Raw genomic sequence first — 24,382 nt, forward strand, 5'->3', positions numbered from 1 at the left:
ACCTCCTTGTCTCCAGTTTGATCCCATCCGTTGCTCTGAATCTGTGCCTATGGCTTTGACAGAAAAAGATTCACCTGTACTGAGTGATATGGTCAAGGGCATCCATGTTATTCTGACACCCAGAAAGCAGAGGGTGGTAGACTGGAAGCCACAGGCTGTTGGTCGGGGATGGGTGGGCATGGCAAAATCAGGCAGGCATAAAAAGCCCTAGTGAGAATGGTAAGGGCCCCAGCGGGGTGACTTTTGAGTTGGAATAGAAGACTTGGGACGCCTGGGTGGCTCAGCGGTTGAGCATCTGCCTTCAGGGCGTGATCCTGGGGTCTGGAATCGAGTCCTGCATTGGGCTCCCTCCCTGTAGGGAGCCTGCTTCTCTGTCTGCCTGTGTCTCTGCCTCTCTGTGTATCTCTCATAAATAAATAAAATCTTTAAAAAGTACATTGCTGTTAGTCCTAGGTCATACACATAATAACCTGATAACAATTTTTCTTTTCAAGATTTAGGGTGCTCTGTGCATGGGGAAGTGAGAAGCAGCAGAAAGAGAACTCTTTCCTCTGCTGGCAGAAAAGTGCCCCAGAGACATAGGCCACAACCACAAGCAAAAAGTTAGAGAAACTTGTTATTAAATTTAATTTTCTTTAAATACATACCTTTGCCCCACCCTCACCTGCTCCAGGTGGGGGCGAGGACACCCCCCTCCCTCCATTCAGGGGCTCCCACATATAAAGCCTGAGATGGTGAGGAGAAAGTATAAAAATACTATTTACAAAGGGGAAGAAGGTACCTGTTGCTGCCCTAACCTTCAGACACCCCTAACCCCAGGCCCCTTGCTCCTTTAAAAAAAAGCCTCTAGGAATTCATCTGAATAGAGAACAAGCCCTTCCTCTAGCGGGGGGCATTCAAACCCCAACACAGAATAGGAAGCTTGGAGATTAACTGAGGAAGAGAGTGAACGGATAGCACCTCAGACTCCAGCAGGGAGTGGAAAGCACATGCCCTCCATGACCCTGCAGTCACAAAGGCCCCATGTAAACATTGACTTTCCTTTTCCCATGTCCCTGCTCTTCCTGACTTCCTATAGAGCCTTCCCTCCCTTCCACTGGAGGCACTTGGTTCCTTGATGGTTCCTTGACAGACCAACCTTCCTACCTCCCCTTCTCACCTTTCTATACAAGGAGTGAAGAGGGGAGGGAGGTTACAGGTGGGACACGGCCCATCTTGTCCCTTCTTCTAGGTCAGGGCAGCCTGTCCTCCTAAGGGGAATCCTCCAGGGGTAACTCCAGGTTCTCAGAGAAGAGCAGATTGGCTTCCCCAGCAGGGACAGGCAGGTAGACAGGCCAGTACCAGGATACAGTGTTTTTTTTGATGGGTGACACCATTAGTTCTGAGTAGCAGGAAAGAAGGCTTCAGGAGGCAGAAAGGTGGGACAACTCTGGCCTTACCCTGATGGTGGGAGACCAGCCCTGCATTACTGCCCCTTCAGGTAAGCACGTCAACCACTACCCAACAGTTTAGTTCTCTGTAGCTGTGCAGAAGGACCAGGCACCCGTGAAGCAAGAGGTCTTCTCCAGGCCTTGGTGCAGAGGCAGCACTCACACCAGCTCATCCAATAGGATCCCGATGCTCTGTGTGGCCTCCGAGGGCCCAGCAATGGGTTTGTTACACATAGGGCAGACACAGCGTACTTCCAGCCACTTCACCAGACACCTGTGGGCAGAAGACGACCTGTTTTTGCCTTAAGAAGACACCCAGCCTGTTCCATTGGCCTCTCATAGGGCCCAGCTGCTTCTCAGAACAAGAACATCTGTCCTTGCCCCTGTCTAATCCCTCCGGTTGCCTGTGTCCAGACAGGATGTGGCGCATCACTGGCAAGGGGTAAGATGGGAGAGGGTAAGGATTACAGGTTCTAGGAGATGCTCCCTGCTTATTTCTTTCAAAAGGCATCCCTGGAAACTCCCCACATTGGACACTTACTTCCGGTGAAAGGCATGTTGGCATGGGAGCACACCTAGCTCATCCTTCCCCTTGAAGTCTTCCAGACAGACTGCACAGGTCTGCTGTGGGAAGAAAGGGGCAGCATGAGAGGAGATTGGGGAAGAACCATCATCATCACCATCAGCTCATCCCCGCCCAAGAAAACTAAGCTAGGCTAAGCCTGGTTTCCGCATCAGCCACTGAAATTTGAGTCAGAGGGTAACCATTAACCACACATGATGTTTCCACTGATTAAAAGAAGGTGAAATTAAAAGTTGAGTTCCTCATTTGCACTTGTTAGATTTCAAGGCCTCAGTAGCTGCAATGTGGATACAGCAGCTCCCATATGTGCAGATATATAACATTTCTATCATCACAGAAATTTCCATTGACCAGTACTATTCTAGAAGAACTGCTTTTTAAAAAGCATTTTATTTATTCATGAGAGACACACAGAGAGAGGCAGACATCTAGTCAGAGAAGCAGGTTCCCTGCGGGAAGCACGATGCGGGACTCAATCCCAGGACCCCGGGAACACAACTTGGGCCAAAGGCAGATACTCAACCACTGGGCCACCAAGGTGCCCCTAGAAGAATATTTTTTAATCCTTTCTTGCCTAGTGTATTTGGCAAGGAGGCATGTATCAATAACTAGAGGTAAGGATGGGGCATGGTGTTTGGTTAATAGTCTTTAATAAAATCTGGCTTTATGTCATTATATATTAACCCCTCAGAGCTGAACTCTTCCTCTCAAGGAGGGAACACTGGAATTTGCTGAGATGCAAGAGCAGGCATCACAAGGAGGGATGAGGGGCATGTGGGTGGCTGGGTAGGTTAAGCATCTCCCTTTAGCTCTGGGTCATGATCTCAGGGTCCTGGGATTGAGCTCTGAGCCCAGAGTCAGGCGGGATCCCCACTCAGTGGAAAGTCAGCTTGTCCTTCTGCCTCTCCCCTCCACTCATGCTCTCTCTCTCCCTCTCAAATGATAAAATATTTATTTAAAAGAAAAGGGTAGGCAGGCCAGGTGGCTCAGGGGTTTAGTGCCGCCTTCAGCCCAGGGCCCGATCCTGGAGACCCAGGATCGAGTCCCATTGTCAGGCTCCCTGCATGGAGCCTGTTTCTCTCTGTCTCTCTCTCTTGCTCTCATGCTCTCTCATGAGTAAATAAATCAAGTCTTAAAAAAAATAAAAAATAAAAAAATTTTAAAAAAGGGTAGGGGGATGCCTGGGTGGCTCAATTGTTGACCATCTGCCTTTGGCTCAGGGTGTGATCCTGGGGTCCTGGGATCGAGTCCCACACTGGGCTCTGTGGGGAGGAGCCTGCTTCTCTCTCTGCCTATGTCTGTGCTTCTATTTATTGATGACACATACACACATAAAAACATTTAAAAAATAATTAAATTTAAAAAATGGTTAAAGGAGTCATTCCTAGGCCATCTTGTGTCTAGCAATACCTGCAGATCCTCCCAGCTCCCAGACAACCACAAACACCCTGTGTACAAGTGTCTGTGGTTATGGGCAGAAGCCTTCAGAAAGAAAATGATTGATCTCATGGGCGCAAGTAGGAAAGGAAGAGGAAATGGTCTTCTGAAGCATCCATGTGAGAAGACCCAAGGACTTGCTAATTAGCTGGGGAGAGGACTGAAGGGGAGACAGGGAAAACCACAGGGATGGATACACCTGTCAGACGCAGTCTGCTAGGACGGAGTGCGTGCCTGTGGGTAAAAGGAAGGGCAGCTGGACTCTGTGGCATGTCTATGGCATGGGGTGGTGTGTCCTTCCTTCCCTTAAACATTATGCATGGCAGCCCTCCTAGGGCCAGGTCACCACTTACACCAACCCTTTTGTGATCTGTTTCCAGCCTGCGCCTGTTGCAGACATCATGAATTCCATACTGATTAGCTACTGGAACAAGTCACATTTATCTGACCTAAGGAGATAGGAATACGGTGCCTAACATTCCCAAAAGGCCCAGGCTGAGAGCTGGAGGACAGGCTGTTTTGCCTTGCCAGCGGGGCCCTCCTGCATGCTAGACTAGTACGCTTACCCCATATAATTGCAGTTTCTTGGCATCTCCTTTAAGTACCACCTGGGAAGAAAGAGAGGAGGCATGGTGTCAGAAGGGGCCAACCACAGGGACCGGGTGCTAGCCACCAAGGAAGGGAGTCCCCAGCCCTGCACAGGAGTGTCCTCTTCTCCCTCTGATGAAGGGAAAGGGCTTCGGACACAGCCCTCGACAAGCAAGAGGTGAGAATAGTACAGAGCCTTAGCCTCACAGGAAGCCAGAGGTGAGGCCAAGCGGGTTCCAGGCCAGGACTGCTTCAGCTTGCTTGCAGCCTGCCCTCCCTCTAGCAGGGCAAGTGGCAGGAGAGGACGTCTCAGGGAAAGGGACAGCACCTTACCTCCTTATAGCCGTATCGTTCACTCTGTGCCTGGTTCCGGAGTTTGCTGGGGGAGAATGAGAGAAAGGGGAGAGAAGAGGTTACTACGCCTTGGTACAAACGGAGCCATTCAGAGTAAGAGAGGCAGGCGGGCTGTGTGGGCCATTCTTCTGGGGCTGGGGACGCTGCTGACCACAGGGCTCTCTTATCCCATAGATGCCACGGAGGATGGCCTGGACCTACGCAGGTCACCCAGAGCGGATTAAGTACTCAGACTCTTTCTCAGGCCCAACAGCCTCAGAACTCACCATCAGGTCCCACAGACTGAGGAATTCCGGAATCAGAATTGTTCATTCAAACCCCCTGCTATTTCCCAGGACATCAGTGCCTTGGAGCTCCCTGACTCTATGGACCAACAATCTGCTTACTGACCATAGAGAAGAAGGTAGATATTCTTTCTTTTTTTTTTTTTTAAGGATTTTATTTATGAGAGAGAGAGAGAGGCAGAGACCCAGGCAAAGAAAGAAGCAGGCTCCATGCAGGGAGCTCGACGTGGGACTTAATCCCAGGACTCCAGGATCACACCCTGGGCTGAAGGCAGGCGCTCATCCACTGAGCCATCCAGGTGTCCCGAAGATAGATATTCTTAAAAAAACGGATATTGCCATTAAGCCAGGGGTGGGGGGAGGGCAGGATAAATAAGGCTGTTGCCCCTGGGGGCTCTTCCTCCTGCAGAACAAACGCGCACTTTCCCCTTCACAACACTGGGCGAACACAGATGATCCCTCCTTTGGTTTACTTCCTTTCGGTTTCAAGCTGGTGGCCTGCACACAACCTAACTCTCCATAGCCAAAACACAGGGCGCTGTTAATGGCAATGACACAGTAGTTATGGAGGACTTGCTATGTGTCCATCCCTGTACTAACATATGCACAGGGGCACCTGGGTGGCTCAGGGGTTGGGCGTCTGCCTCCAGCTCAGGGCAGGGCATGATCCTGGGGTCCTGGGATTGAGTCCCACACAGTGCTCCCCACAGGGAGCCTGCTGCTCCCTCTGCCTAGGTCTCTGCCTCTCTGTGTCTCTCCTGAATAAATAAATCTCCTTAAAAAAATAGTATATGCACAGACTTTGAGAGAAACTTTCCTTTTTACAGAGGAAGGAAACGAAGTCCAAAGTTAAGTAACTTGCCCAAACCTCACAGCTAGTTGGCAGCAGAGGCAGATTTGAATCAAAGTCTACCAAAATCAAAGATTTTGGAGCCTGAGCTCTTTAACGCATACGGTGGCAGCCTGTTTCCCCTATTAGGTGCATACAGTCCTAAGAATGATACCAGACCACTTGGGAAATACTCATCAACAGGGCCACAACTAATGGCAAGGCCATGATTATGCATTATCATCATCATTGCCGTTTTATTTGCAGTGAGAGAAATCTTCCAAATTAAGCAGGTAGTTCTGTGTCCTCCTATACTTGGGAGTCAGATGGGGCTCCCTCTCCACCAGTCACTCCTACCAAAGACCTGGTTTATTGGAAGGAAACATCAGAAGCCCACCAAGTTACAACAGGTGTGGCACACTATGGCCAAAGCCAGCTGAACACTGGTTTTATAGGGATCGTGTGCTAAAACTGATTTGTATGCTGAAGTGGTGAAAAAGTAGACATCAAAAGAATATTTCATGTCATGTGAAAAACATATGAAACTCCTATTTCAGTGTCCACAAAATTTTATTAGAGCACAGCGAGGCTCATAGTTTCCAAATTGTGTACGGCTGCTTTGTGTAATTAAGATAGCAATTGTGTGACTTGCAAAGCCCCAAATGTCTGTCCTTTTGCAGAAGATGACTGCTGATCTGAGTTAGAGGAAGAGAGTCTCAAATCATAAGCCTCAACCAAAAGGAGAGAAGATGCTCGCTCCACGGACACTGTGGACAAGCTGACTTGCTACCAGAGCTGGGGAAGGTGCAGAACTCAGGCCAGAGCAGAGCCGTGCCCAGAGCACAATCAGGGAGCGGATCCGGATCTGGCTGCCAGCCACCTCCATTGTTCTTAATAGAAGTCTGGGGCCTGGCAAGGCTGTGTAACCAGAACTTCTTAAGATCTCCAGTCTAGGGGCACCTGGGTGGCTCTGTCAGTGGAGTGCCTGACTCTTGGTTTCGGATCAGGTCATCTTAGGGTGGTGAGATCGAACCCCCTTGTCGAGCTCTCTGCTCAGTGCAGAGTCTGCTTGGGATTCTTTCCTCCTTCCTCCCCCTCCACTCTTTCTTTTTCTCTAAAAATAAACAAAATCTTAAAAAAAAAAAAAGAAAAAAGAAACCCTCCAGTCCCCAGGTGCTTGGTTGGCTCAGTCAGTGGAAAATGTGACTCTTGATCTCAGGGTTGTGAGTTTGAGCCCCAAAATGGGTGCAGAGATTACTTAAAAATAAAATCTTAAGGAAAAAAAAAAGGCACTCCAGTCCAGGTGGACTCCCTCACCATGGGGCTAAGGCCCAGGGCAGCACATCCACTGGAGAGTTTCCGGTCATTGGAGGGTTGAACCAAGGCCTAACAGGCACTCCCACTGTCCAGACCTCAGCTTTACAGGGAACTCCATAGTGCACAAAAGCCTTTCATATGCATGCCTTTCTGTCCCCGCCTCCAAACCAGAAGGGCAGGCAAGGATGCATCCAAAGCTTACATGAACTGTTACCTGGCTGACACAGAATTAAGCTGGGGAAGGAAGAAAGTGTTCTCATGATCAAAGTGCTCACAGCCGCCTTCTGAGGGAGACACTGCTGCTGTTGTTGGCAGCTGTGTATGAGAGCAAAGGAGGAAGTGGTAAGTGGCCTGCTTTTTTAACCCAGAGAAGGAGGGGAGGTCACACATTTTTTGGGGTCTCGACAGCTTCACCTGCAATGTGGCTCTAAGCAAGTGGTCTGTGCCGTGCCTTTCTGCTTGTTGTATCATAGGATGTGCGGGATGCCCCCTTGCCCACCCTCATCCCCTTTGTCTGCCTGGCTCCACCTACCTAATGGTAGGATCTGAACACCCTCCAGAAGCCGGGCTGTAGCCCTCCCTGTACCAGCAGCACAGTGAAAGGCTTATAACCACCCCTTCCACCCTACAGTGTAGATTTCTGGAACAGGAAGGTATACACTGTGATAAAATGGGGCCCAAGGAGTTTGCAAGGGAAATAAAGCAAAAGGCAAACCAATACCCTGGGCCATCCCAGCAGAGGATGTGGTGCCAACAACTTTGGACAGGTGGCCATCTCAGCTGTTGGGTGAGCAAAGCTACTAAAAATACTCTGATTTCAATGAGACCATTTCTAGCCACTGCCAGTGGGCTCTCCCTTGCTTCTTTTTCCTTTTGGCGCAAACAATGCAACCAGGTCCTGAAAATAATTGTTCCTTTCCTGCCTGTTTGTACCTCTCCGGCCCCTCCATCCTGTGTAGGGCCAGAGGTCAGCTCTTGGGGAACGGGGAAGAATGAGTGAGGGCGAGCCGGAGAGGGGAGGCTGGTGTTGGCCAATGAGCTCGCCAGGTGGAGAGCAGGGGGTCATGGGCCTATTTTGGCCGTGGAGGAAACTGAGAAGCAGGGAGAGGAAGTGGCTTCTGCGCTTGTGTATCTTTCTATATATAGGCACCCACAGGCTGCCGCACACCAGCGAGCCTCTGGAACCATGAAGCTCCAGGGTTAACTGGTTTTGGGCAGGCTGCAGAACAGAAGGTGGGGTGACGGAAGGGGCCGATTACTGCATAAGGGACAGGTGGCACCAAGTGTCCCCGCAGTCAGGAAAGCTTTGGGGATCATGTGGTTACTGTTCTGTTCTTTGCCTCCAGCCAGACAAAAATAAATCCACCCTACCTAGCTCCCCAGCCTGTCTTTCTGTGGAACCCTGATCTTGGGCTGCAGGGGGGTGGTGAGCGAGTGCCCTAGCTATTCCTCCACCCGCCCCCGTTCAAGGAGTGAGAATCAGAGAAGGCAAATGTATGGAATCTGAAGGGCTCTAGCTAATGACCACCAGCCTAGCACACCTCTGGCTCTTCCTCGACATAGGACCTTGGGCAAACCCTTAACTGCTTGAGCATGAATTTCCTCACTTACTACGTGGGCAATACATGCGCTGGAGGCCTGGGGCGGGAAGTGGGGGTGGTTCATAAAACACCAACCACAATGTGGCACACAGAAGGCACTTGGTAAACAGTGGCTAAAACCCAGGGTCACACCTATTAGTGGCAGAATTAGGGAATGAACCCCAGTCACCCACATCCTGCAGAGTGCTTTTTTCCAGATTTTTCTTTACTCAACCCCTTTGCAGCTTGGGTGCACAGACGTGAAGCTGCTTCCTTAGACTCCTCCCCCAGAAGCAGACAGAAACCTTTGGTATTTGGTGTGTCTCCATCTTCAGTCTCTGGGGAACAGCCTGAATTGCTTGGGGGGGGGGGAAATGGGGGTGGGGGTGGTCAAGAAGAAAGAAAACTTGAGGAAGAAAATATAGGGTTGGGGAAAGGGAACTGGGGGATGGAGAGCTACTAGAAAAATTGCCCCAGACTCCTATCTATGCAAATTTTAGGCTCAGCTGTACAAGAGGGAAAAATAAACAACGATCTTCTCTGCATAAACTTTTAAGTGAAAACTCTAGTCCCAGGCACTTTCTAAAGTTCTGAGAAAGAAGAGGCCCAAAGTAGCTGACGGGGGCACCCAAGGCACTTCCCCTTTTTTGGAGGAAGCTCTTCTAGCCTCAGGAATCTGGAGGAGTGTCTCTTCCCCCCTAGCCTCCTTCCAGGTGAAGCACTCAGACCCACCAAGATATCTCAGCAGGGAGCCAGAACACCTTTGTTCCTTCATCCTAATTTAAATGATTAATGATGAGACTCCAGCTGACAGCTATGCCAGCATTTGGTCAAGTGTGTGGCGGAGGGGAGGGAGTAGCTATCGAAATGGCCCTAAGGATCCCTAGGGTACTCTACTCAGGGGTGCTCAATGCTCTCCAGTCTGCAGGACTGGTCCCCTACAATGAGGAACTGTTCATACCAAGAGCAGGCCCTGGTCAGAAACACTAATTTCCACTCAAAATACCAGTCATGCCCCAAATTTTTGGTAGAAAACCAGCCACCAGTTCCCACGTCTTTCAACAGGAGGTGAAGAAACAGCTCATCCTGGAGCCTGACTAGCCCTGCCATGCTCAGGTCCTTCCCTGGATCTCTACGCAGTAACAAGTGATGTTTTAGGGTTTTTTTGGTGTCCCCCACCCCCACCATCAAAAGAGCTTACAAGGCGGAATAAACAACCGGCTCTCCAGACATCAGCTTGCTAATATTAGCATCTGGAGGGCTGACAACAGGATTTCCCAGGAGGGCAGAGGAACATGCCACTGGTGTAACTGATGCCCACCTATCCCTGCTACCCAGAGATTGTGAGCGGGGGAGTGGAGACACTGAACGGACGACTCACGATAGGACTTGGTCAGACTGTAATCCTAGGCCACCTTTTGAATAACTGGCCAGAGGTGCGATGCAGCTCAACCAATGGTGACCTTATATGCTCTGGGACAATTTGCTAGGCAGATGAAAATAGAAACAGCAGGCCTCAGGGGCCCAGTGAAGGGCAGGCTAAGCTATGTCCTCAAAGCAGGGGCCCCAGTGGGAAGCCAGTGACTCTGCTGAGGGAGTCTCACTTGGCTCACCCCACACCTGGCCTCCTTCTCCCTGACTGCCTGCCCCGGGTCACCCACTGTGCCACCCACCTGATAAAATAGCAGCAGAAGATGAGGCTGAGCATGAAGACAAAGATGCCCGTGCCGAAGATGACCATGTAGATGTTGAGGGGAAGGTCCTGGAAACTGATGGGTGGCATTGAGCAGGACTTGTTGGTACTAACCAGTCCCAGGCCACAGAAACACCCTGCAAAGAAAGGGAGAGGAAAAATGTTATAGTTGGAAGTTTACACCGTGGCTGATGTACTCAGTGGTCAGCCAGGATGCAGAGAGAAATGGCAGGCTCTGGGCTCCCACACCTCTTTGATGCAGGGGCTTAACTCCATATCCTAGCTCTAACACTGACCAGCCCTGTGATCTTGGGTAAATAAGTCACCCATGAAATGGGATACTACACCTAGTACTTAACACTGCATCCCCCACCCAGGGGGATCAACGATTCGGCCAATGGAAGACTTGATCCCATCAGCCAGAAGCTCATAGAGAGCAGCAGCAAAATGAAGGCCTTAGGTGAGAAAATGGGTATTTGGGTGGCAACCCTGCCTCTCCCTAGAGATATAACCTTTAAGGAGTTACCTATCTAAGCCTCCCTTTGTTATTTAAAAACAAGGGGAAAACAGGACCAAAGTTGGAAAAAGAAAGCAGCTTTGTAAATTGCAAGGTGTGGTTGTGCAAAGGTCATTTGTCACAAAGCCACCTGGTCCAGGAGACAAGCTGCACTGGGACCAGAATAGAAACTGTTCCCCCCAAGCCTGGGCCAGTGTTCCAGAAAGTGGGGGGGGGGGGCGCGGGGTGCAGTTTGCTTTGGCCACTTTTCCCTTGTCTACTCAAAGCCTCAATGTGTGGCTCCAAAGTGGCACTGGCATCCCTGGGAAGGTTGTTACAAATGCAAAATCTCAGGTCCACCCTGAACAAAATGAATCCGAATCTACATTTTTTAACAAGGTCCTTGGCAGATTCCTAGGCATGCCCGGATGTGGGAAGCACTGACCCGCCCCTAGACGCTTGCCCCTAGAGGCTTCCCCTTTTCCCGTGACTCCGGTAAATCCCGATTAGCCTACTAATCATCCTAGTCACCTTCCCCTTGGCAGGGCTTGGGTGTGGAGGTAGGTAGGTAACAGGGCTCTGGCCAAAGAAGTTCTGCTGGATGAGGGAAGATTCCCAACTTTCTGAGACAACTGGAATGGTGACAGCCACGTTACAGCCAGACCACAAAGCAGTTCAACATAAAGCCAATGACTGAGGGTGGCAGAGGGGACAGGGAAAGAGGAGAAAACATTATGTCAGTTATGGCTGGATTAACCTATCCTGGAGCCACTCTATTTTGGGAGTACTCATTTTTGAGAATTAGTAAATTTCCTGTAATGTTTAAAGTAAGAAAAAAAATATGTATATATATGGAACATAAACAATAAGCCGGGTAGAATGTTCTCTCCTGCAACCAGGACAAAATATTATAGGGATCCAAAGACAAGCATAATAAAATTCTTGGATATCAGCAAGCGTGGAGACAAGAAAACTAGGATCTGCCATAAACCTGCTATACCCCAAGCACTTTCTCATGCTACCAATTTAACTTACCCTTCAACAGGGGGGAGAAAAGGATCATTAAATAAGCTAACATCAAGCAGCTAAGAAGGCTCCTATCCAAAGACCTCTGTGCTCAAGTCTTCAACATGGGTTTTAAACACTGGCCTGACATCTTGGTTAGAAGCCAGAACCCATAAATATACTCCAGAACTCTAGCTTATAATTTCCAGTGTATCACAACTCAGCAGCAGAAGACTGGTTTAAAGGACTGGAAGTCAATTTTGACATCCTACATGTCATGCCTTGTCATCCCCTAGATCAATCTGGTGACCATATCCTGAGCATCCCTTCAAACCTCTTTCAGATGTTGGGCCTAACTCTATTCCAAGTCTCTATCCTAAACACCTCAGATATCTGGTCCCTCTAATTTAGCCCATCACATATTTCCGCAAGCTCATGAGGAGCTTCAAGTCCTCCTAAACACATACACCCTGCATCTCTTCAAATTCCCCCCTACTCACTGTCTTCCAGCATCACCCAACATGGACCAGTCTCACTATTTCTTGTCCAACCTGTCCTTCACCTGCCTCCATACCTTTGTTCATGCAACTTTTCCCTGCCCGAAACTCCATCTTCCCTTCTAGAACTTCACCAGTCCTGGTCCTCATGACACCCCAGTGACCCCTCTCTTCCCTGAATTTTACAGTGCTCACAGCCTGTACCACATGCTCTGACTCTTGCACACTCAGTAACTGTCTTACATTGCCTAACTCTTCCAAGCATCAACTTATTCTAACTCAAATATTGACTATATGACAAGTACCATGACACTGAATATAAAAAAAAGCAAAAAAAAAAAAAAAACCCAAAAACGACTGGATGATTTTATTCTGTAGGGACAAAGACAACACAAAGCCTTTCACCGTACAAAGGGAGGAATGGCAGTAGAGATGGGACTAGAATCCTGAAATCAGATAGTCCTAACAAGCTCAAATGCTCGTAAGTCTGAGGACAGCAGACTTGGACTTGTGTATATTCTCCAGTGCCCCGTCTAGTGTTTGGCTTCTTTTCAATTAACTAGTTAACAGATAAATAACTCCTGAGTTTCAAGACAACCTGGTACCCTTGGCAAAAAACTCCCACTTCAAAGTAAGGAGAGTGATATTTGGGAAAATTGCCCAGAAACTGCCCTCAGCTAATGAATGACCAGTCAACCCACAAGTATTATTGAGGGCCTGATTTATGCTACTGACGTAGACATTGTGAGAAAACAAAAAAACCAGAAGTAGTTCTTGTCCTGAAAGACTTTGTTGAAAAGATTAAATAATTAGCTCCTAACCTTGCTATGTGCAACAGGAAGCCCTTGCTTCTAGGCTCCCTACCTCAGCAACATTTGATGCCGTAAGAGGGTCTAACGCCAATCTGCCTGGGCTCCCCATGCACATTTATGAGCTGGATCCTGGTTATCTTTAGGGTCCCAGAAAACCTCATTGGTTTCCTGTCCTAGGAAACTGCAGGGCGGTGGCCACTGTAGAGATGTATTTGCACTCTGTGGGCATGCTGGCCTCAGTCGTCCTCTGATCCATTTACCTTGACCATCTTACCTCTTCTGGCAGAGACTTGCCCTGGGGTTCCAGGATTGAGTCAGTGAGCTTGGGACATTATGTGATAAAGAGATGTAGGTGAGAAGAGCTTCACAGACAAGAGGAGATGATACATTTTCTTATAATTAAATATAAATGGTAAAGATACATATTGGCCAAAAGCTGTAGTAGGAGCCATTTTTCCTCCAAAACTTGTAAGGGCAGGAAGAATACCAACCCCTGGAAAGAGAGACTCCAGATATTTCCCCTCACGCACACACACACAAAGGGATGGGGGAAGGGACTGCTTCCTCAATGGAGTCAAAGAACAGGATCTATCAGTCACTTTAAGTGACAAGAAAAAGCAGCAAGTCCTCTGCTGGTCTACAAACCCCATATGAAATAGGAGTGCCAGAAAAAAGGGCCCGCCACCTGGGTTCTTCTGAAGCCTCTGTCCCATTGTCTCAGCTGACCTATGAAAGTCTTGACATCTGAATGTCTCATCTCGGTGGTGCGAAGGCTGGGAGCTGGAATGACGTCAAGTGAAAGGCTGGCCCAGAAAGACCAGTGGGTCTGGGAAAGGCTTCCCCTTCCCAGCCAACGGGAATCTTTCCCAGATGCTGGGATGCACCGTCCTTCCTCACCCCCCATCCTCCGCCCCCTGTCCCTCCATGCCCGCCTATCACGCACAGCTTGGTTCATTTTCAGGAAATTAGATCCTACCAGCAAGAGGAAGAGGGGGATGGGGGACGCTCATACACATGCTCTCCCAACCCTGCCTTAAAACAAAAGCCGCTTGAAATAATTAATCCAAGATCTGGCAGGGGTCTGCTCTCAAGAAGGCTTTTTTTTTCTTCTTCTTCTTTCTTTCTTTTCGTAACTAGCCAGCCTACCATACTCAGATAAGGCCAGCCGCACACCCTCCGCCCCACTTCTCCAGAAACTCCAAGGCTCGGAACAACGGGGTCAGGACGCCAAAGCCCCGGGAAGGTTTCAGTACCCCAGACCAACCAATTCCTTTCCACTGACCGGCTCCGAAAGGCCCTCCTTTCAAGTGGCTTGGGTGGAGTCAGACCCACGCCCAACCTGTATCACCTGAAACGCCAAAGAAGCCTCAGGTGAGATGCATTTAGCATCACTCCAGGCCAGGGAGGCCGCAGGGGGGCGGGGTGGAGGGGTCACCGCGTCAGGAGGTGCGGCCCCCGCCGGAGCCCGGGGCTGGGACGGTGGGTCCGGCCTTGGGGCCGCGGAGCCCTGCACCCAGGGGTGCGCGGGCGCCGAGACGTCCGCCGGGCTCTACCCGGGCCGGTGGAGCCGCGCTCCTTACTCGGGCGCCCCGCGCACGCACCAGGCCCCCGGGCAGCCGGGGAGAGGCCAACAAAGGGCCGGAGGAAGCCGCCCCCGCCCCCGCGCCCGCGCCCGCGCCCGCGCCCGGCCCGCACGCCGCACCGTCTACATCTTTAAAATAGCCTGCAAAGTTCCAGGCCGGGAACTTGAGCTCCCTCTAGGAGATCCCAGCCCGAGCGCCGAGTTAATTCTCCGCCGACAACCACAACAAAGACCAGAGTTTGAGCGCACAAAGGCAAGGGAAGGGGGCAGGGGAGCGGGGCCGCCACACAAAGGCCGCGAACCCCGCGGCTCCCACGCCCCCCGCCCGCCGCGCGGCCCGAGGCCCACCGGCCCCGCAGTTAAGCCGGACGGGCGCGCGCCGGGCTGCGGACCACGCGCGGCTCCCGCTCTTCCTCCCGAGCGAAGTTTCTCGGGAGATGGGACGGGCGGGAAGGCGCCCCGGCGCCCCGGCGCCCCGCTCGGCTCCGCAGCCCGGCGCGCGCCCGCCCTCCCGGCCCGGGACTCACCGTTACACCACTGGAATGGGTGCATCTATGAGCTCTCGGCGGGCTTCCCCCGGGACGAAGGCGGGCGGCGGGGCGCCCCGGCGGTCGGGTCCGCTGCAGTCCGCGGAGAGGTCGGGCTCCCGCCGGGGGGGTGGGGGGGGGGGTCTGGGCTTGAGTGGTTTTAGCGCAACAAAGAGGGGGAACGGGAGCAAACAAATGAAAGTGCCCCGGCTCGGCGCAGCCCGGAGGAACGGCAGCAGGGGCCCCGGCGGGGGGAGCGCGGGGCGCTGCAGGGCAGGGGGCCGGCCCGCAGGGCAGGGGAGAGCGTCGGCGGGAAGCGGGCTCGCGACCCTCGGCGCGAAGGTGAGCCGCGGGGACGCCGAAACTGACACCGGCTGCGCACGCCCCCTCCCGCGCCCGCCCCCGCGCCCGCGCCCGCCCCCGCCCCCGGGAAGCCCCGCCCCGCCCCGCGCCCGTCACCCGCCCTCCGGCCAATGGGAGCCTTCCTGCGAGCCCCGGGGATTCAGCGCGGCCCGCGCCCCGCCCGCCCCGCCCGCCCGCCCGCCCCGGGAGAGCATCCCTGCGCCCCGCGCCTCCCGCTCGGCCTCCCCGCCCTCGCGAACCTGAACTCTGCCGAGGCCGGCGCGCGGGGCCGCCGCCGAGGCCCTGGGGCGCTCGGACGATTCGAGCCACGCTGTTTCCCGCCTCCAGGGCGGGCACTGCTGAGCCTCCCCGCAGCTCTCGGAGAAGCCGGGGCGGGGAGGAGTTAGGTCCCTGCTCCGTGCGCCAGGACTCGGTCCCGGGAGGCGCCTCGCACGTCCCTTTGCTCGCTGCGAAAGGGGGGAACTGGAGCAGGAGGGTGAAGACGGCGAGACATCTGCAAGGAGCTCCTTTCATGTTTTGGTCAGAGCCCCGTGTAACGAACAAGGAACCAAGGCCCGAAGGTTAAGTTTAAGGCAGACTTCGCAGGGCGCCGCCCTCCTGAGCAGCAGAAACAAGCCCAGAAGTCGACATTGGCAGTGATACCCCAAGGGCGGTGGCTTCGGCCACCAGCACCACATAGGTGTTGAAATAAATGGCAGTGGGGAGAAAGGCTGAATCTAACCCCCCCCCCCCCGGCCAAAACACTTTCTTTTTATCTGATGTTGCATCGCTTGTCCGTCTCGTCTTCTTGTCTTTTTTGTCTCTCATTTACTCAGGATGTATTGGCCGTGAGCCTGTTTTTGTACCGAGCGCTGTGGCACCAGAGACCCATCAAGGTCGTGGGAGTCAGCGGGGTTCTACTGTCCTGCGATTTTCAGTGCCTGAGGAGACAGACAGTAAACAAGGAAGCAAACAGATAAAAATGACTCAATCTCATCTTCCAGTTAAGCTTAATCTGTTAATTGAAAGTGGTAAACACTTTCCCTAACTCTTGGGAATTTGTGACACTCAAACACGATTATGCATACGAGCGCTTTGTTATTTAAAAGCACGGTGCTTAAGGTATTAAATAACTTGGCTAAGATCACGTCGCAGTAGGCAACGACTGGTTTAGCACTTAATTACATAATTGTCTTAAAACAATTGCTTTTCTCTATGATCTGGCCTTGAGGATCCGAATCATGGACAGATCCAGCTCATTACACCTCTTATTGGGCAATCGCAAAAGCTTCCTAACCGGCCTGACACTAGTGTAGGCCTCAGACTTAGAGCCCACGTGAATCACTTCTATTAAGAGATGTTACATATGCAGACTCCCAGGCCTCCAGCTCAGAGATTCTGATTCAGTAGTTAAAGGGTGGGCCCCAGAATGCCTTGTCTCCACCTCCCCCCACCCCTCCGCTGCCAAATTCCCTTGCAATTATGCTAAGAGAAAGAATGCTCTGATCTTACTCAAAATCCAGCCTCTCTGCTGGGCCAGCATTTTATATTACTGAAACATGAATCTGATCGCTTACTTATCTCGCTTTATTGGTCCCTGTTATTTACTGGATAAAGTCAAATTATAGCAGACTGTTTCAGTGTGGCCTTTGCCTGTTTTCCTAGTGCCAGATACACTCTTCTTCCTCACATATTCTTGGTTAGCTCCAAAGCTTTTGTTGTTGACATCCCTTGAACACAGGATATTCTTTCTTGACTGTGATTTTGTACACGGTATGACTTATGTTTAAGTGCCTTTCCTTTCTGTAACTGACACAACTTGGCAAGATTCAGCTAACAATACACTTCTTCTGTGGCTCACCGTTGTCATCATCCCCATCTCTGCATCTCTTTCAACACTTCGTGTACTTTGTAGTATATCATGAGATTATAAGGATAATTCCGTGATTTCCTAAGTTTGAACCTTTCATGAGCCTTCCTTAGAAGAAATTTTTTAAGGACACGAGCTGCTTTTGTGGTTCTAAGTGTCTGGTTCAATAACTAATTTTAAGAATAGATGTATGTGTGTGCATGTGTATAAATTAGCATACATTTCTTAAACCACGTTCTAGGAACAGTGTTGAGGATTTAAACATGGGTATAATTATTATGCAGTAATGCTTTCTATACATTGATTGACTCAAGGGAAAGGTGTTGGTAGGTGAGCCTGATTGCATTAAGTTCCTGCTGGGCGCTAGGTGCCTCTAAGGGCACAAAATTTCCAACTTTGAAGGAAAAATTGACAGAAGTGAGAAATCCTTCCTCTCTTCCATCTTCCTTAAACTAAAGAGAGTCCTAAGGTGGGAAGATACCTTGAGGGTAGGAACAGCAGGAGTTCTCATGGGAATAGAGCTGGTCAATCAGGACAGTGAACATCTCCCGTCACACCTACAAGGACCATGAATTCAGTCATCAGACAGAATGTTCTATAACAATTTATTTCCTAAGCCTGATATTTTAAACATCTGTAAGCTCTCCTCAGGCACTTTAAAGGACTGTAATTTGGCAAGCCCAATGCCTCCCTTCTCAGTCCCTCAGCCTCATCCTTTCTGGCCATTCAGAGGCACAGTGGTGGGCCTCAGATGATGGCTTAGATTGGAGGAGATGCAGGCCCAAGGGCTTTGGTCTTGTGCATCCTTGAAAAGATTGGTAGGGTCTCTCAGCATTTCCTAGACCGTAGATCTTACCAAAGACAAGCTGATTTCCCACATTGCGTCAATACAATTTAGGTAACTTACCCCCTCTCCCTCATCCAGATGATAATTCAGAGCCCCAGCCTCTTGTGAGTCAGGAAGACAGAACCGTATGATGGATTAAGATGATGGATTATATATTCAAAGTTACTTGAGAAATCTGAAGTAGAATTGTGTTTCTAAATCTTCCATAGAAAGAGGGAAAGGGGGATCCCTGGGTGGCGCAGTGGTTTGGCGCCTGCCTTTGGCCCAGGGCGCGATCCTGGAGACCCGGGATCGAATCCCACATCAGGCTCCCAGTGCATGGAGCCTGCTTCTCCCCCTGCCTGTGTCTCTGCCTCTCTCTCTCTCTCTCTGTGACTATCATAAATAAATAAAAATTAAAAAAAAATAAAAAAAAAAGAAAGAGGGAAAGGTAATACCAAGACTCCAGGAAAACTTCTAAGGAGTCAGGGGTTCTCTTCATTAGTACAACCCTTCCCTAACATTCTCTTAGACACCCCAGGACCCTCCTCATTTTAAGGCCCTTGCAAGCACTAGAGAACCACTTTCTGGAGAGACAGGTAAATCTGTGGAGGAGCATGGGACCAGGAGAATTGATGATCCCATTTTACCATCGGTAAGTCTGTCTTCTTCTTCTTCTTTTTTTTTTTTTTTAGATTTTATTTATTTATTCACGAGAGACACACACACACACACAGAGAGAGAGAGAGAGAGAGAGAGAGAGGCTGAGACACAGGCAGAGGGAGGAGTGGGCTCCCTGTAGGGAGCCCGACGTGGGACTCGATCCTGGGTCTCCAAGGATCATGCCCTGGGCTGAAGGCGGCGCTAACCTGCTGAGCCACCGGGCTGTCCAAGAGTCTCCTATGATCCTCCAAGTCCAGCCCTAAGATATGGAAGAGAATGCTAACCATGGTGATAATTAGAAAGTGATTGTGAAAGGGCACCTGGGTGGCTCAGTCAGTTGGGTGTCTGACTCGTGATCTCGGCTCAGGTCAAGGATCATGAGAAGGGGGAGATCAAACCCCACATTGGGCTCCAAGCTCAGTGAGAAGTCTGCTTGGCATTCTCTGCCTCTTCCTCTACCCCTCCCCCAGCTCTCTCTCAAATAAATAAATAAAAATAAAATCCTTTAAAAAAACCTGATAATTAAGCCCAACTAAATATACCATACTTCAAAATTAAATTGTCACAACATCTTTCCAAAATGTTTTATTTCTTAAGAGAAGTTTGCATGGAGGATCATGTGATTCTTTGAAGGAGTTGAGAGATGTTCATTGTTTGGGCAAATGAGGTCCTTCACTCATTCTATTCTTAAAAGAGCTGGCCTTCCTCTGTCTAGATACCCTAGATGTCTCAGTACCAGGATGCTCTTCAGAGATTGATACGACTCTTGATGAAATGTATTCATAATTTCCTTGGTTCCCCAGGAAAGTGAAGCAGCAATTTCCTCACCCCATCCCTCAGCTTCTGACTCAGATGGGAAATCCAATAGGAGAAAAAGCCATTGGTATGACTGAAGAGGCAAATCTTTTTTTCTCTCTCCATAGGCTGGGTCCATTCTGGGATGATGCCAGGGTTTCATTCTTAAGTATCTTGTAAACATTCCTTGATTGTCTCTCTCTCTCTTTTTATTAGAGTTGGGGAGGGGCAGAAGGAGAGGAAGAGAGAAAATCTCAAGCAGAAATTCTCAGCGTGGAGCCTGTCATGGGGCTCGATCTCAAGACCCTGAGATCATGACCTAAGCCAAAATCAAGAGTCAGACACTTAACCACATGAGCCACCCAGGGGCCCCTCTGATGTTCTTAAGTATCAAAGGAGGCCGGAAGGAAACAGAAGCTAGTGAGTTTAGGGTCCTGTTTTTCCCAGGAATTATACATAATCCTGCTGTGTCTCTGGATTTCTGGAATGAAGCCAGTGCTCTAGGCCACAACTGAACCATCTCCTGCGTGAGTGGAGATGAGATAATAAAGTAGTTGGGAGAAGAGTGACACCTCTGACTGACCACCCACTACATGCCAAGTTCTGTGCCCAGTGCTTCTTGTATTTTCCTGTATTCTTCACCTCCACGTACGATTGTTTTCTACTTGCCTATGGGACAAAATGGAAGCCCAAGAAGGTTAAGTCTTAGGAAAAATCACAGAACTCTTAAATGTTAATAACAGATTTCCAACCAAATTCACGTCTCTCTCCACTAAACATGCCCTTTCCTCAACACTGGTACAATGGTTAAGAGTGAAGGCTCTGGAACCTGGCCTGGTATTGACCCTGCTACACGTCCGTTTCCTTACCTGTGGAATTAGGGCGAGTCGTAGAATCTACCACAGAGGATCATATGAGGAATACTGTGTGATAGATGCTTGGCATGTGACAGGATTAAAAAAAAAAAGCCCCCAGTGAATGTTCATTTGTATTATCGTCAAACTGCATCATGAAGTATCATGGCTCAGAAGCAGCACTAGACCAAAGGGCCAGTATATCTAGTGTATTAATTAGGATGTGGGCTGGATTACTGGGGTGGTTTTGAAAACATGTCTACAAATTGATACTCCTCTCCTGAAGAGGTGGAGCCTGGTTCCTCTTCCCTGGAGATTGCACTGGGCTTGTGGACCTTCTAACAAGTAGAATGAAGCAGAGGTGATACCTCTTGACCTTGGACACTGGGTCATAAAAATGCACAGCAGTTTCCTTCAGAGGCACACACCTATGGAAAAGCCATGTGGTGAGGAAGGTCTCTGTTAACAGGGAGGTCTCTGGAGGTCTCTGTTAACAGCCATGTGAATGAGCTGGAAGGAGATACTTTTGCTTTGGTCAAACCTCGGATGACTACAGAGCCTGCCAACACCCTGGCTGCAACCACCCGAGAAACCCTGAGACAAAAAAACCACACAGTTAATTCACATCGAATTCCTGACCCACAGAAACTATGAGACAATAAATTTTTGTTGTTTTAAGCCACTGAGTTTTGGGGTAATGTGCTGTTTAGCAATAGTTAAATAATACAGCTATTGTACCAAAGAGACATAAAAATGCAGAGGCTCAAAAAAAATCTAGTTTATTTCTGTCTTGTAAATATTCCAAGAAAAGGAGGTGGAAGGCATGGAGGAAGCACTGCTTCCCAAAGTCATCCGGAGACCCGGGTTCTTCTCTCTTGCTACTTGGCCTCATCCTGAGATGTGTTCCTTTTCATCCATCAGAAGCTGGCTTTCTGGGATCCCTGGGTGGCACAGCGGTTTGGAGCCTGCCTTTGGCCCAGGGCGCGATCCTGGAGACCGGGGATCGAGTCCCACATTGGGCTCCCGGTGCATGGAGCCTGCTTCTCCCTCTGCCTGTGTCCCTGCCTCTCTCTCTCTCTCTCTGTGACTATCATAAATAAATAAAAATTAAAAAAAAATAAATGCACCAGCTGTTAAAAAAAAAAAAGAAGCTGGCTTTCTAGTTACATATCTTATGTTTCAACCCCAAGGGAGCGTATGAAAGAGTTGGGGGGGGGGCAGTATCTTCTGTGTAAAAAATAGAACATTACTCTTGTTCCATTGGTGAGAACTTAGTCTCATGGTTCTACCTACCTGCAAAGGAGGCTGGGAAATGGAGTCTCCAGGTGGATGGTCATGAGTCCTGTTGAAGCTCAGGGTGGTTCTATTAGTAACAGGAAGAAGTGTAGAATGGAATGGAATCTAGTGGATGATGAGCGTTTTCCCCCCGAGTCCTGGTGTTGGTGCCTTCTCTGAAACTTCCAGTTAGTTTCCTCTCCTTTTCATTTAAGAGGCGAAGAATCAGACAAGATTTGTAGATTCCAAACCTTTTTGTTTTTTTTTTTTTTGAGCAGAATCTTTTTATTTTATTATGCTTACATATTTTATTTATTTATTGGAGAGGGAGGGAGCACAAGCAGGGGAGAGGGAGAAGCAGACTCCCCACCAAGCAGGGAGCCTGAGCACATGAGGCTCCATCCCAAGACCCTTGGATCCTTATTTGAGCCAAAGGTCAGGCTCGGGTCACACCTAACAGACTGAGCCACCCATGTGCCCCGAGCAGAATCTTTCTATGAAACAATATTTTAAAACAAAAGCTGCATGCATACAAGAAATAAAAACAGATCCGCTCTGTTTGAATCACCAAGGGGTGTCTCTCCCTGTACTTGCTCCACATGGGTGGCCCCGTGAAAAGCTATTTGAAATCCGAGGACTGTGTGAGGCACAGTCAGAAAATCACCGAGTGAGAAGTGCTCCTGGATTCCTTCCAGTTCTGGTATTTTTGAGGTTGTGATCATTCACCTGTGTGTCCTGAGCTGGGCTGGATCACAGCCTTGTCTTGCTTGGCAGCTGGGAGTTTGCTGTACCTGCATTTGTTGGCAGAGGACACTAAAAGAGCCTTTGCTCTGGGCATCTGACCTCTCCTCACTTCTTTGACTCCTTTCCTGACTTTTTGACATCTCTCTCCTTTCTCCTAATGCAAACGAGTGTCCTCCCATCCCAGGGCCAGGGGCCAACGTGCCTCAGAGCTAGGAAGGAGTGTTCTAAGTTGCCAGGACAACGTAGCCTTGTGTTTGGTCCCACAGGTGGGGATGTGGAGATTGTTGAAGCGGACTCTGTCTTCCTCCCGGGTTAATATTTCTACTGCCCCTCTGGCCTTGTCCTCTTCTGGGCTGCCATGGCCTCGACTGGGAGCCCAGGTTCGGTCAAGGTTATAAGTGGTGGGTGTGGACTTGCCCAGCCCTGATCCAGTTCCCGAGACCAGCAGGGAGAGCCCTCTCCCCTCTGATTGGACCCTCCCCAAATTAATCTCACCATTCTCCAAAGTACCACCTGCCTCAGGGAAAGCCACCTAGGGGGAAGAGAGTTCCTTTCTTTGAGTCTGCAGACTTCCAGAACATGGCTGGCTGAAAAACATTCCTCTCCCTGCTTGCTGAGGTCACTCTCCACTTGTTTCCACGGGCTTCCAAAATTCCTTCCAGAGAGACTGGCTGTGCTCGCCACCTCCTCTTGATGCTAAACAAGAATCGGGCAGAGGGGCTTAAGCATCCGCCAAATCTAGGGAACAATCGCAGGCCATGTCGAAGGCTAGTGACCCCTGCCCACAAACAGAACATTCCAAGAACGGCTGGGGTTGAGGTGGGGGTTGGGGAAAAAATGAGGCACGTGGACCCCTCTGGGCTTCTTAGGATAAGGAACATCTTATATTTCTGGGTGAGATGTTAGGCCACCGTGGGGTTGGTCTTACCACAGGGGCTGTTGGCAGATGATCTTACGGAGTGAGGCAGGCCCAGTGTAAGAACCTACACGGTGATGGGTAATAATGGGCTGGACAGCAGGCGGTACCTCACCTCCACTGTCATGTGGAGACGTAGGCTCACTGTCCCTTTCAACTTTGTAAGAGAAACCAGAAATTAAAATTTTGTGGAACATTTCCCAGGCATTGACACGCTGCGTACAACACGGAACCCCCTCTGCTGGTAGATTCGCCCTCGGGCTGCCGCTTGGCTGGCCCTCGACGACAGCCCTTCCCCAGTGAGTCTTTCTCCCTCTGCAGCGTGTCACCAGCTCCCAGTGAAAAACAAAAAACAAACAAACAAAAACAAAAAAACAAAAACAACCCTGTTGGAGATTAGTCTCAGCATTCTAAGCCAGTGGCTAGATGTACACAGGGAAAGGTCTTTACGGAGCGTCCAGGGGCTTGTACTCGTTTCCCATTGCAGTTGTAACAAATCAACACAAACCGAATGGCTTAAACACTGTGAATTTATTTATCTTACAGTTTTGTAGATCAGAAGTCTGACACGGGTCTCACGGGGCCAAAATCAAGCCCTGTCAGCAGGGCTGGAGGAAGAGGGGATAATTCATTTTCATGCTTCTTCCCTGCTTCTAGAAGCCACCGGCATTGCTTTCCTCATTCATGGCCCCCTTCCCTGTCTTCTAAGCCAACCATGGGGCTCAGCCCTCACATCAAATCTCTCATCATAGTGGGAAAAGTTTCTCTGCTTTTCAGGGTTCATGTAATTGGGCCCACCAGAGAATCCAGTGTTATTTCCCCATGCAAGCACAAACTTTAAAACGGGTTTTGTCTTGTTTTGTTTTTTAAAATTTATCTAAGCAATGCCTCCACCCGATGTGGGGCTCAAACTCATGAGCCCAAGATCAAGAGTTGCATGCTCCGCCAATAGAGACAGCCAGGCACCCTACAAAGTTGTAGTTTCATCACCTCTGCAAAATCCCTTTTGCTACATGACATAACATTTTCCCAGGCGCCAGGGATTAGGGTATGAACAGGACTCTTCCCTAAACTTTTGGATCT

General features: G+C 49.9%; 1 protein-coding gene and 1 long non-coding RNA gene across 2 annotated transcripts; one reads left to right on the forward strand and one right to left on the reverse strand.

Annotated features, from left to right (window-relative positions):
- Positions 1–15,377, reverse strand: RNF122 (ring finger protein 122). The gene is made up of 6 exons (XM_055335440.1): positions 15,015–15,377; positions 10,076–10,232; positions 4,372–4,417; positions 4,017–4,058; positions 1,972–2,054; positions 1–1,704 (listed from the first exon to the last, which is right to left on the reverse strand). The coding sequence occupies exons 1-6, from the start codon at positions 15,037–15,039 to the stop codon at positions 1,590–1,592; spliced, it is 468 nt and encodes a 155-aa protein (XP_055191415.1). The 5' UTR covers positions 15,040–15,377; the 3' UTR covers positions 1–1,589.
- On the forward strand, positions 13,917–17,221 carry LOC129516082 (uncharacterized). Its single transcript, XR_008665697.1, has 2 exons — positions 13,917–14,276; positions 16,193–17,221. It is a non-coding gene; the product is annotated as an uncharacterized LOC129516082 (long non-coding RNA).
- The last annotated feature ends 7,161 nt before the right edge of the window (positions 17,222–24,382 follow it).

This window comes from Nyctereutes procyonoides, unplaced genomic scaffold, assembly GCF_905146905.1.
Source record: "Nyctereutes procyonoides isolate TBG_1078 unplaced genomic scaffold, NYPRO_anot_genome, whole genome shotgun sequence".
Classification (NCBI taxonomy): Eukaryota; Metazoa; Chordata; class Mammalia; order Carnivora; family Canidae; genus Nyctereutes; species Nyctereutes procyonoides.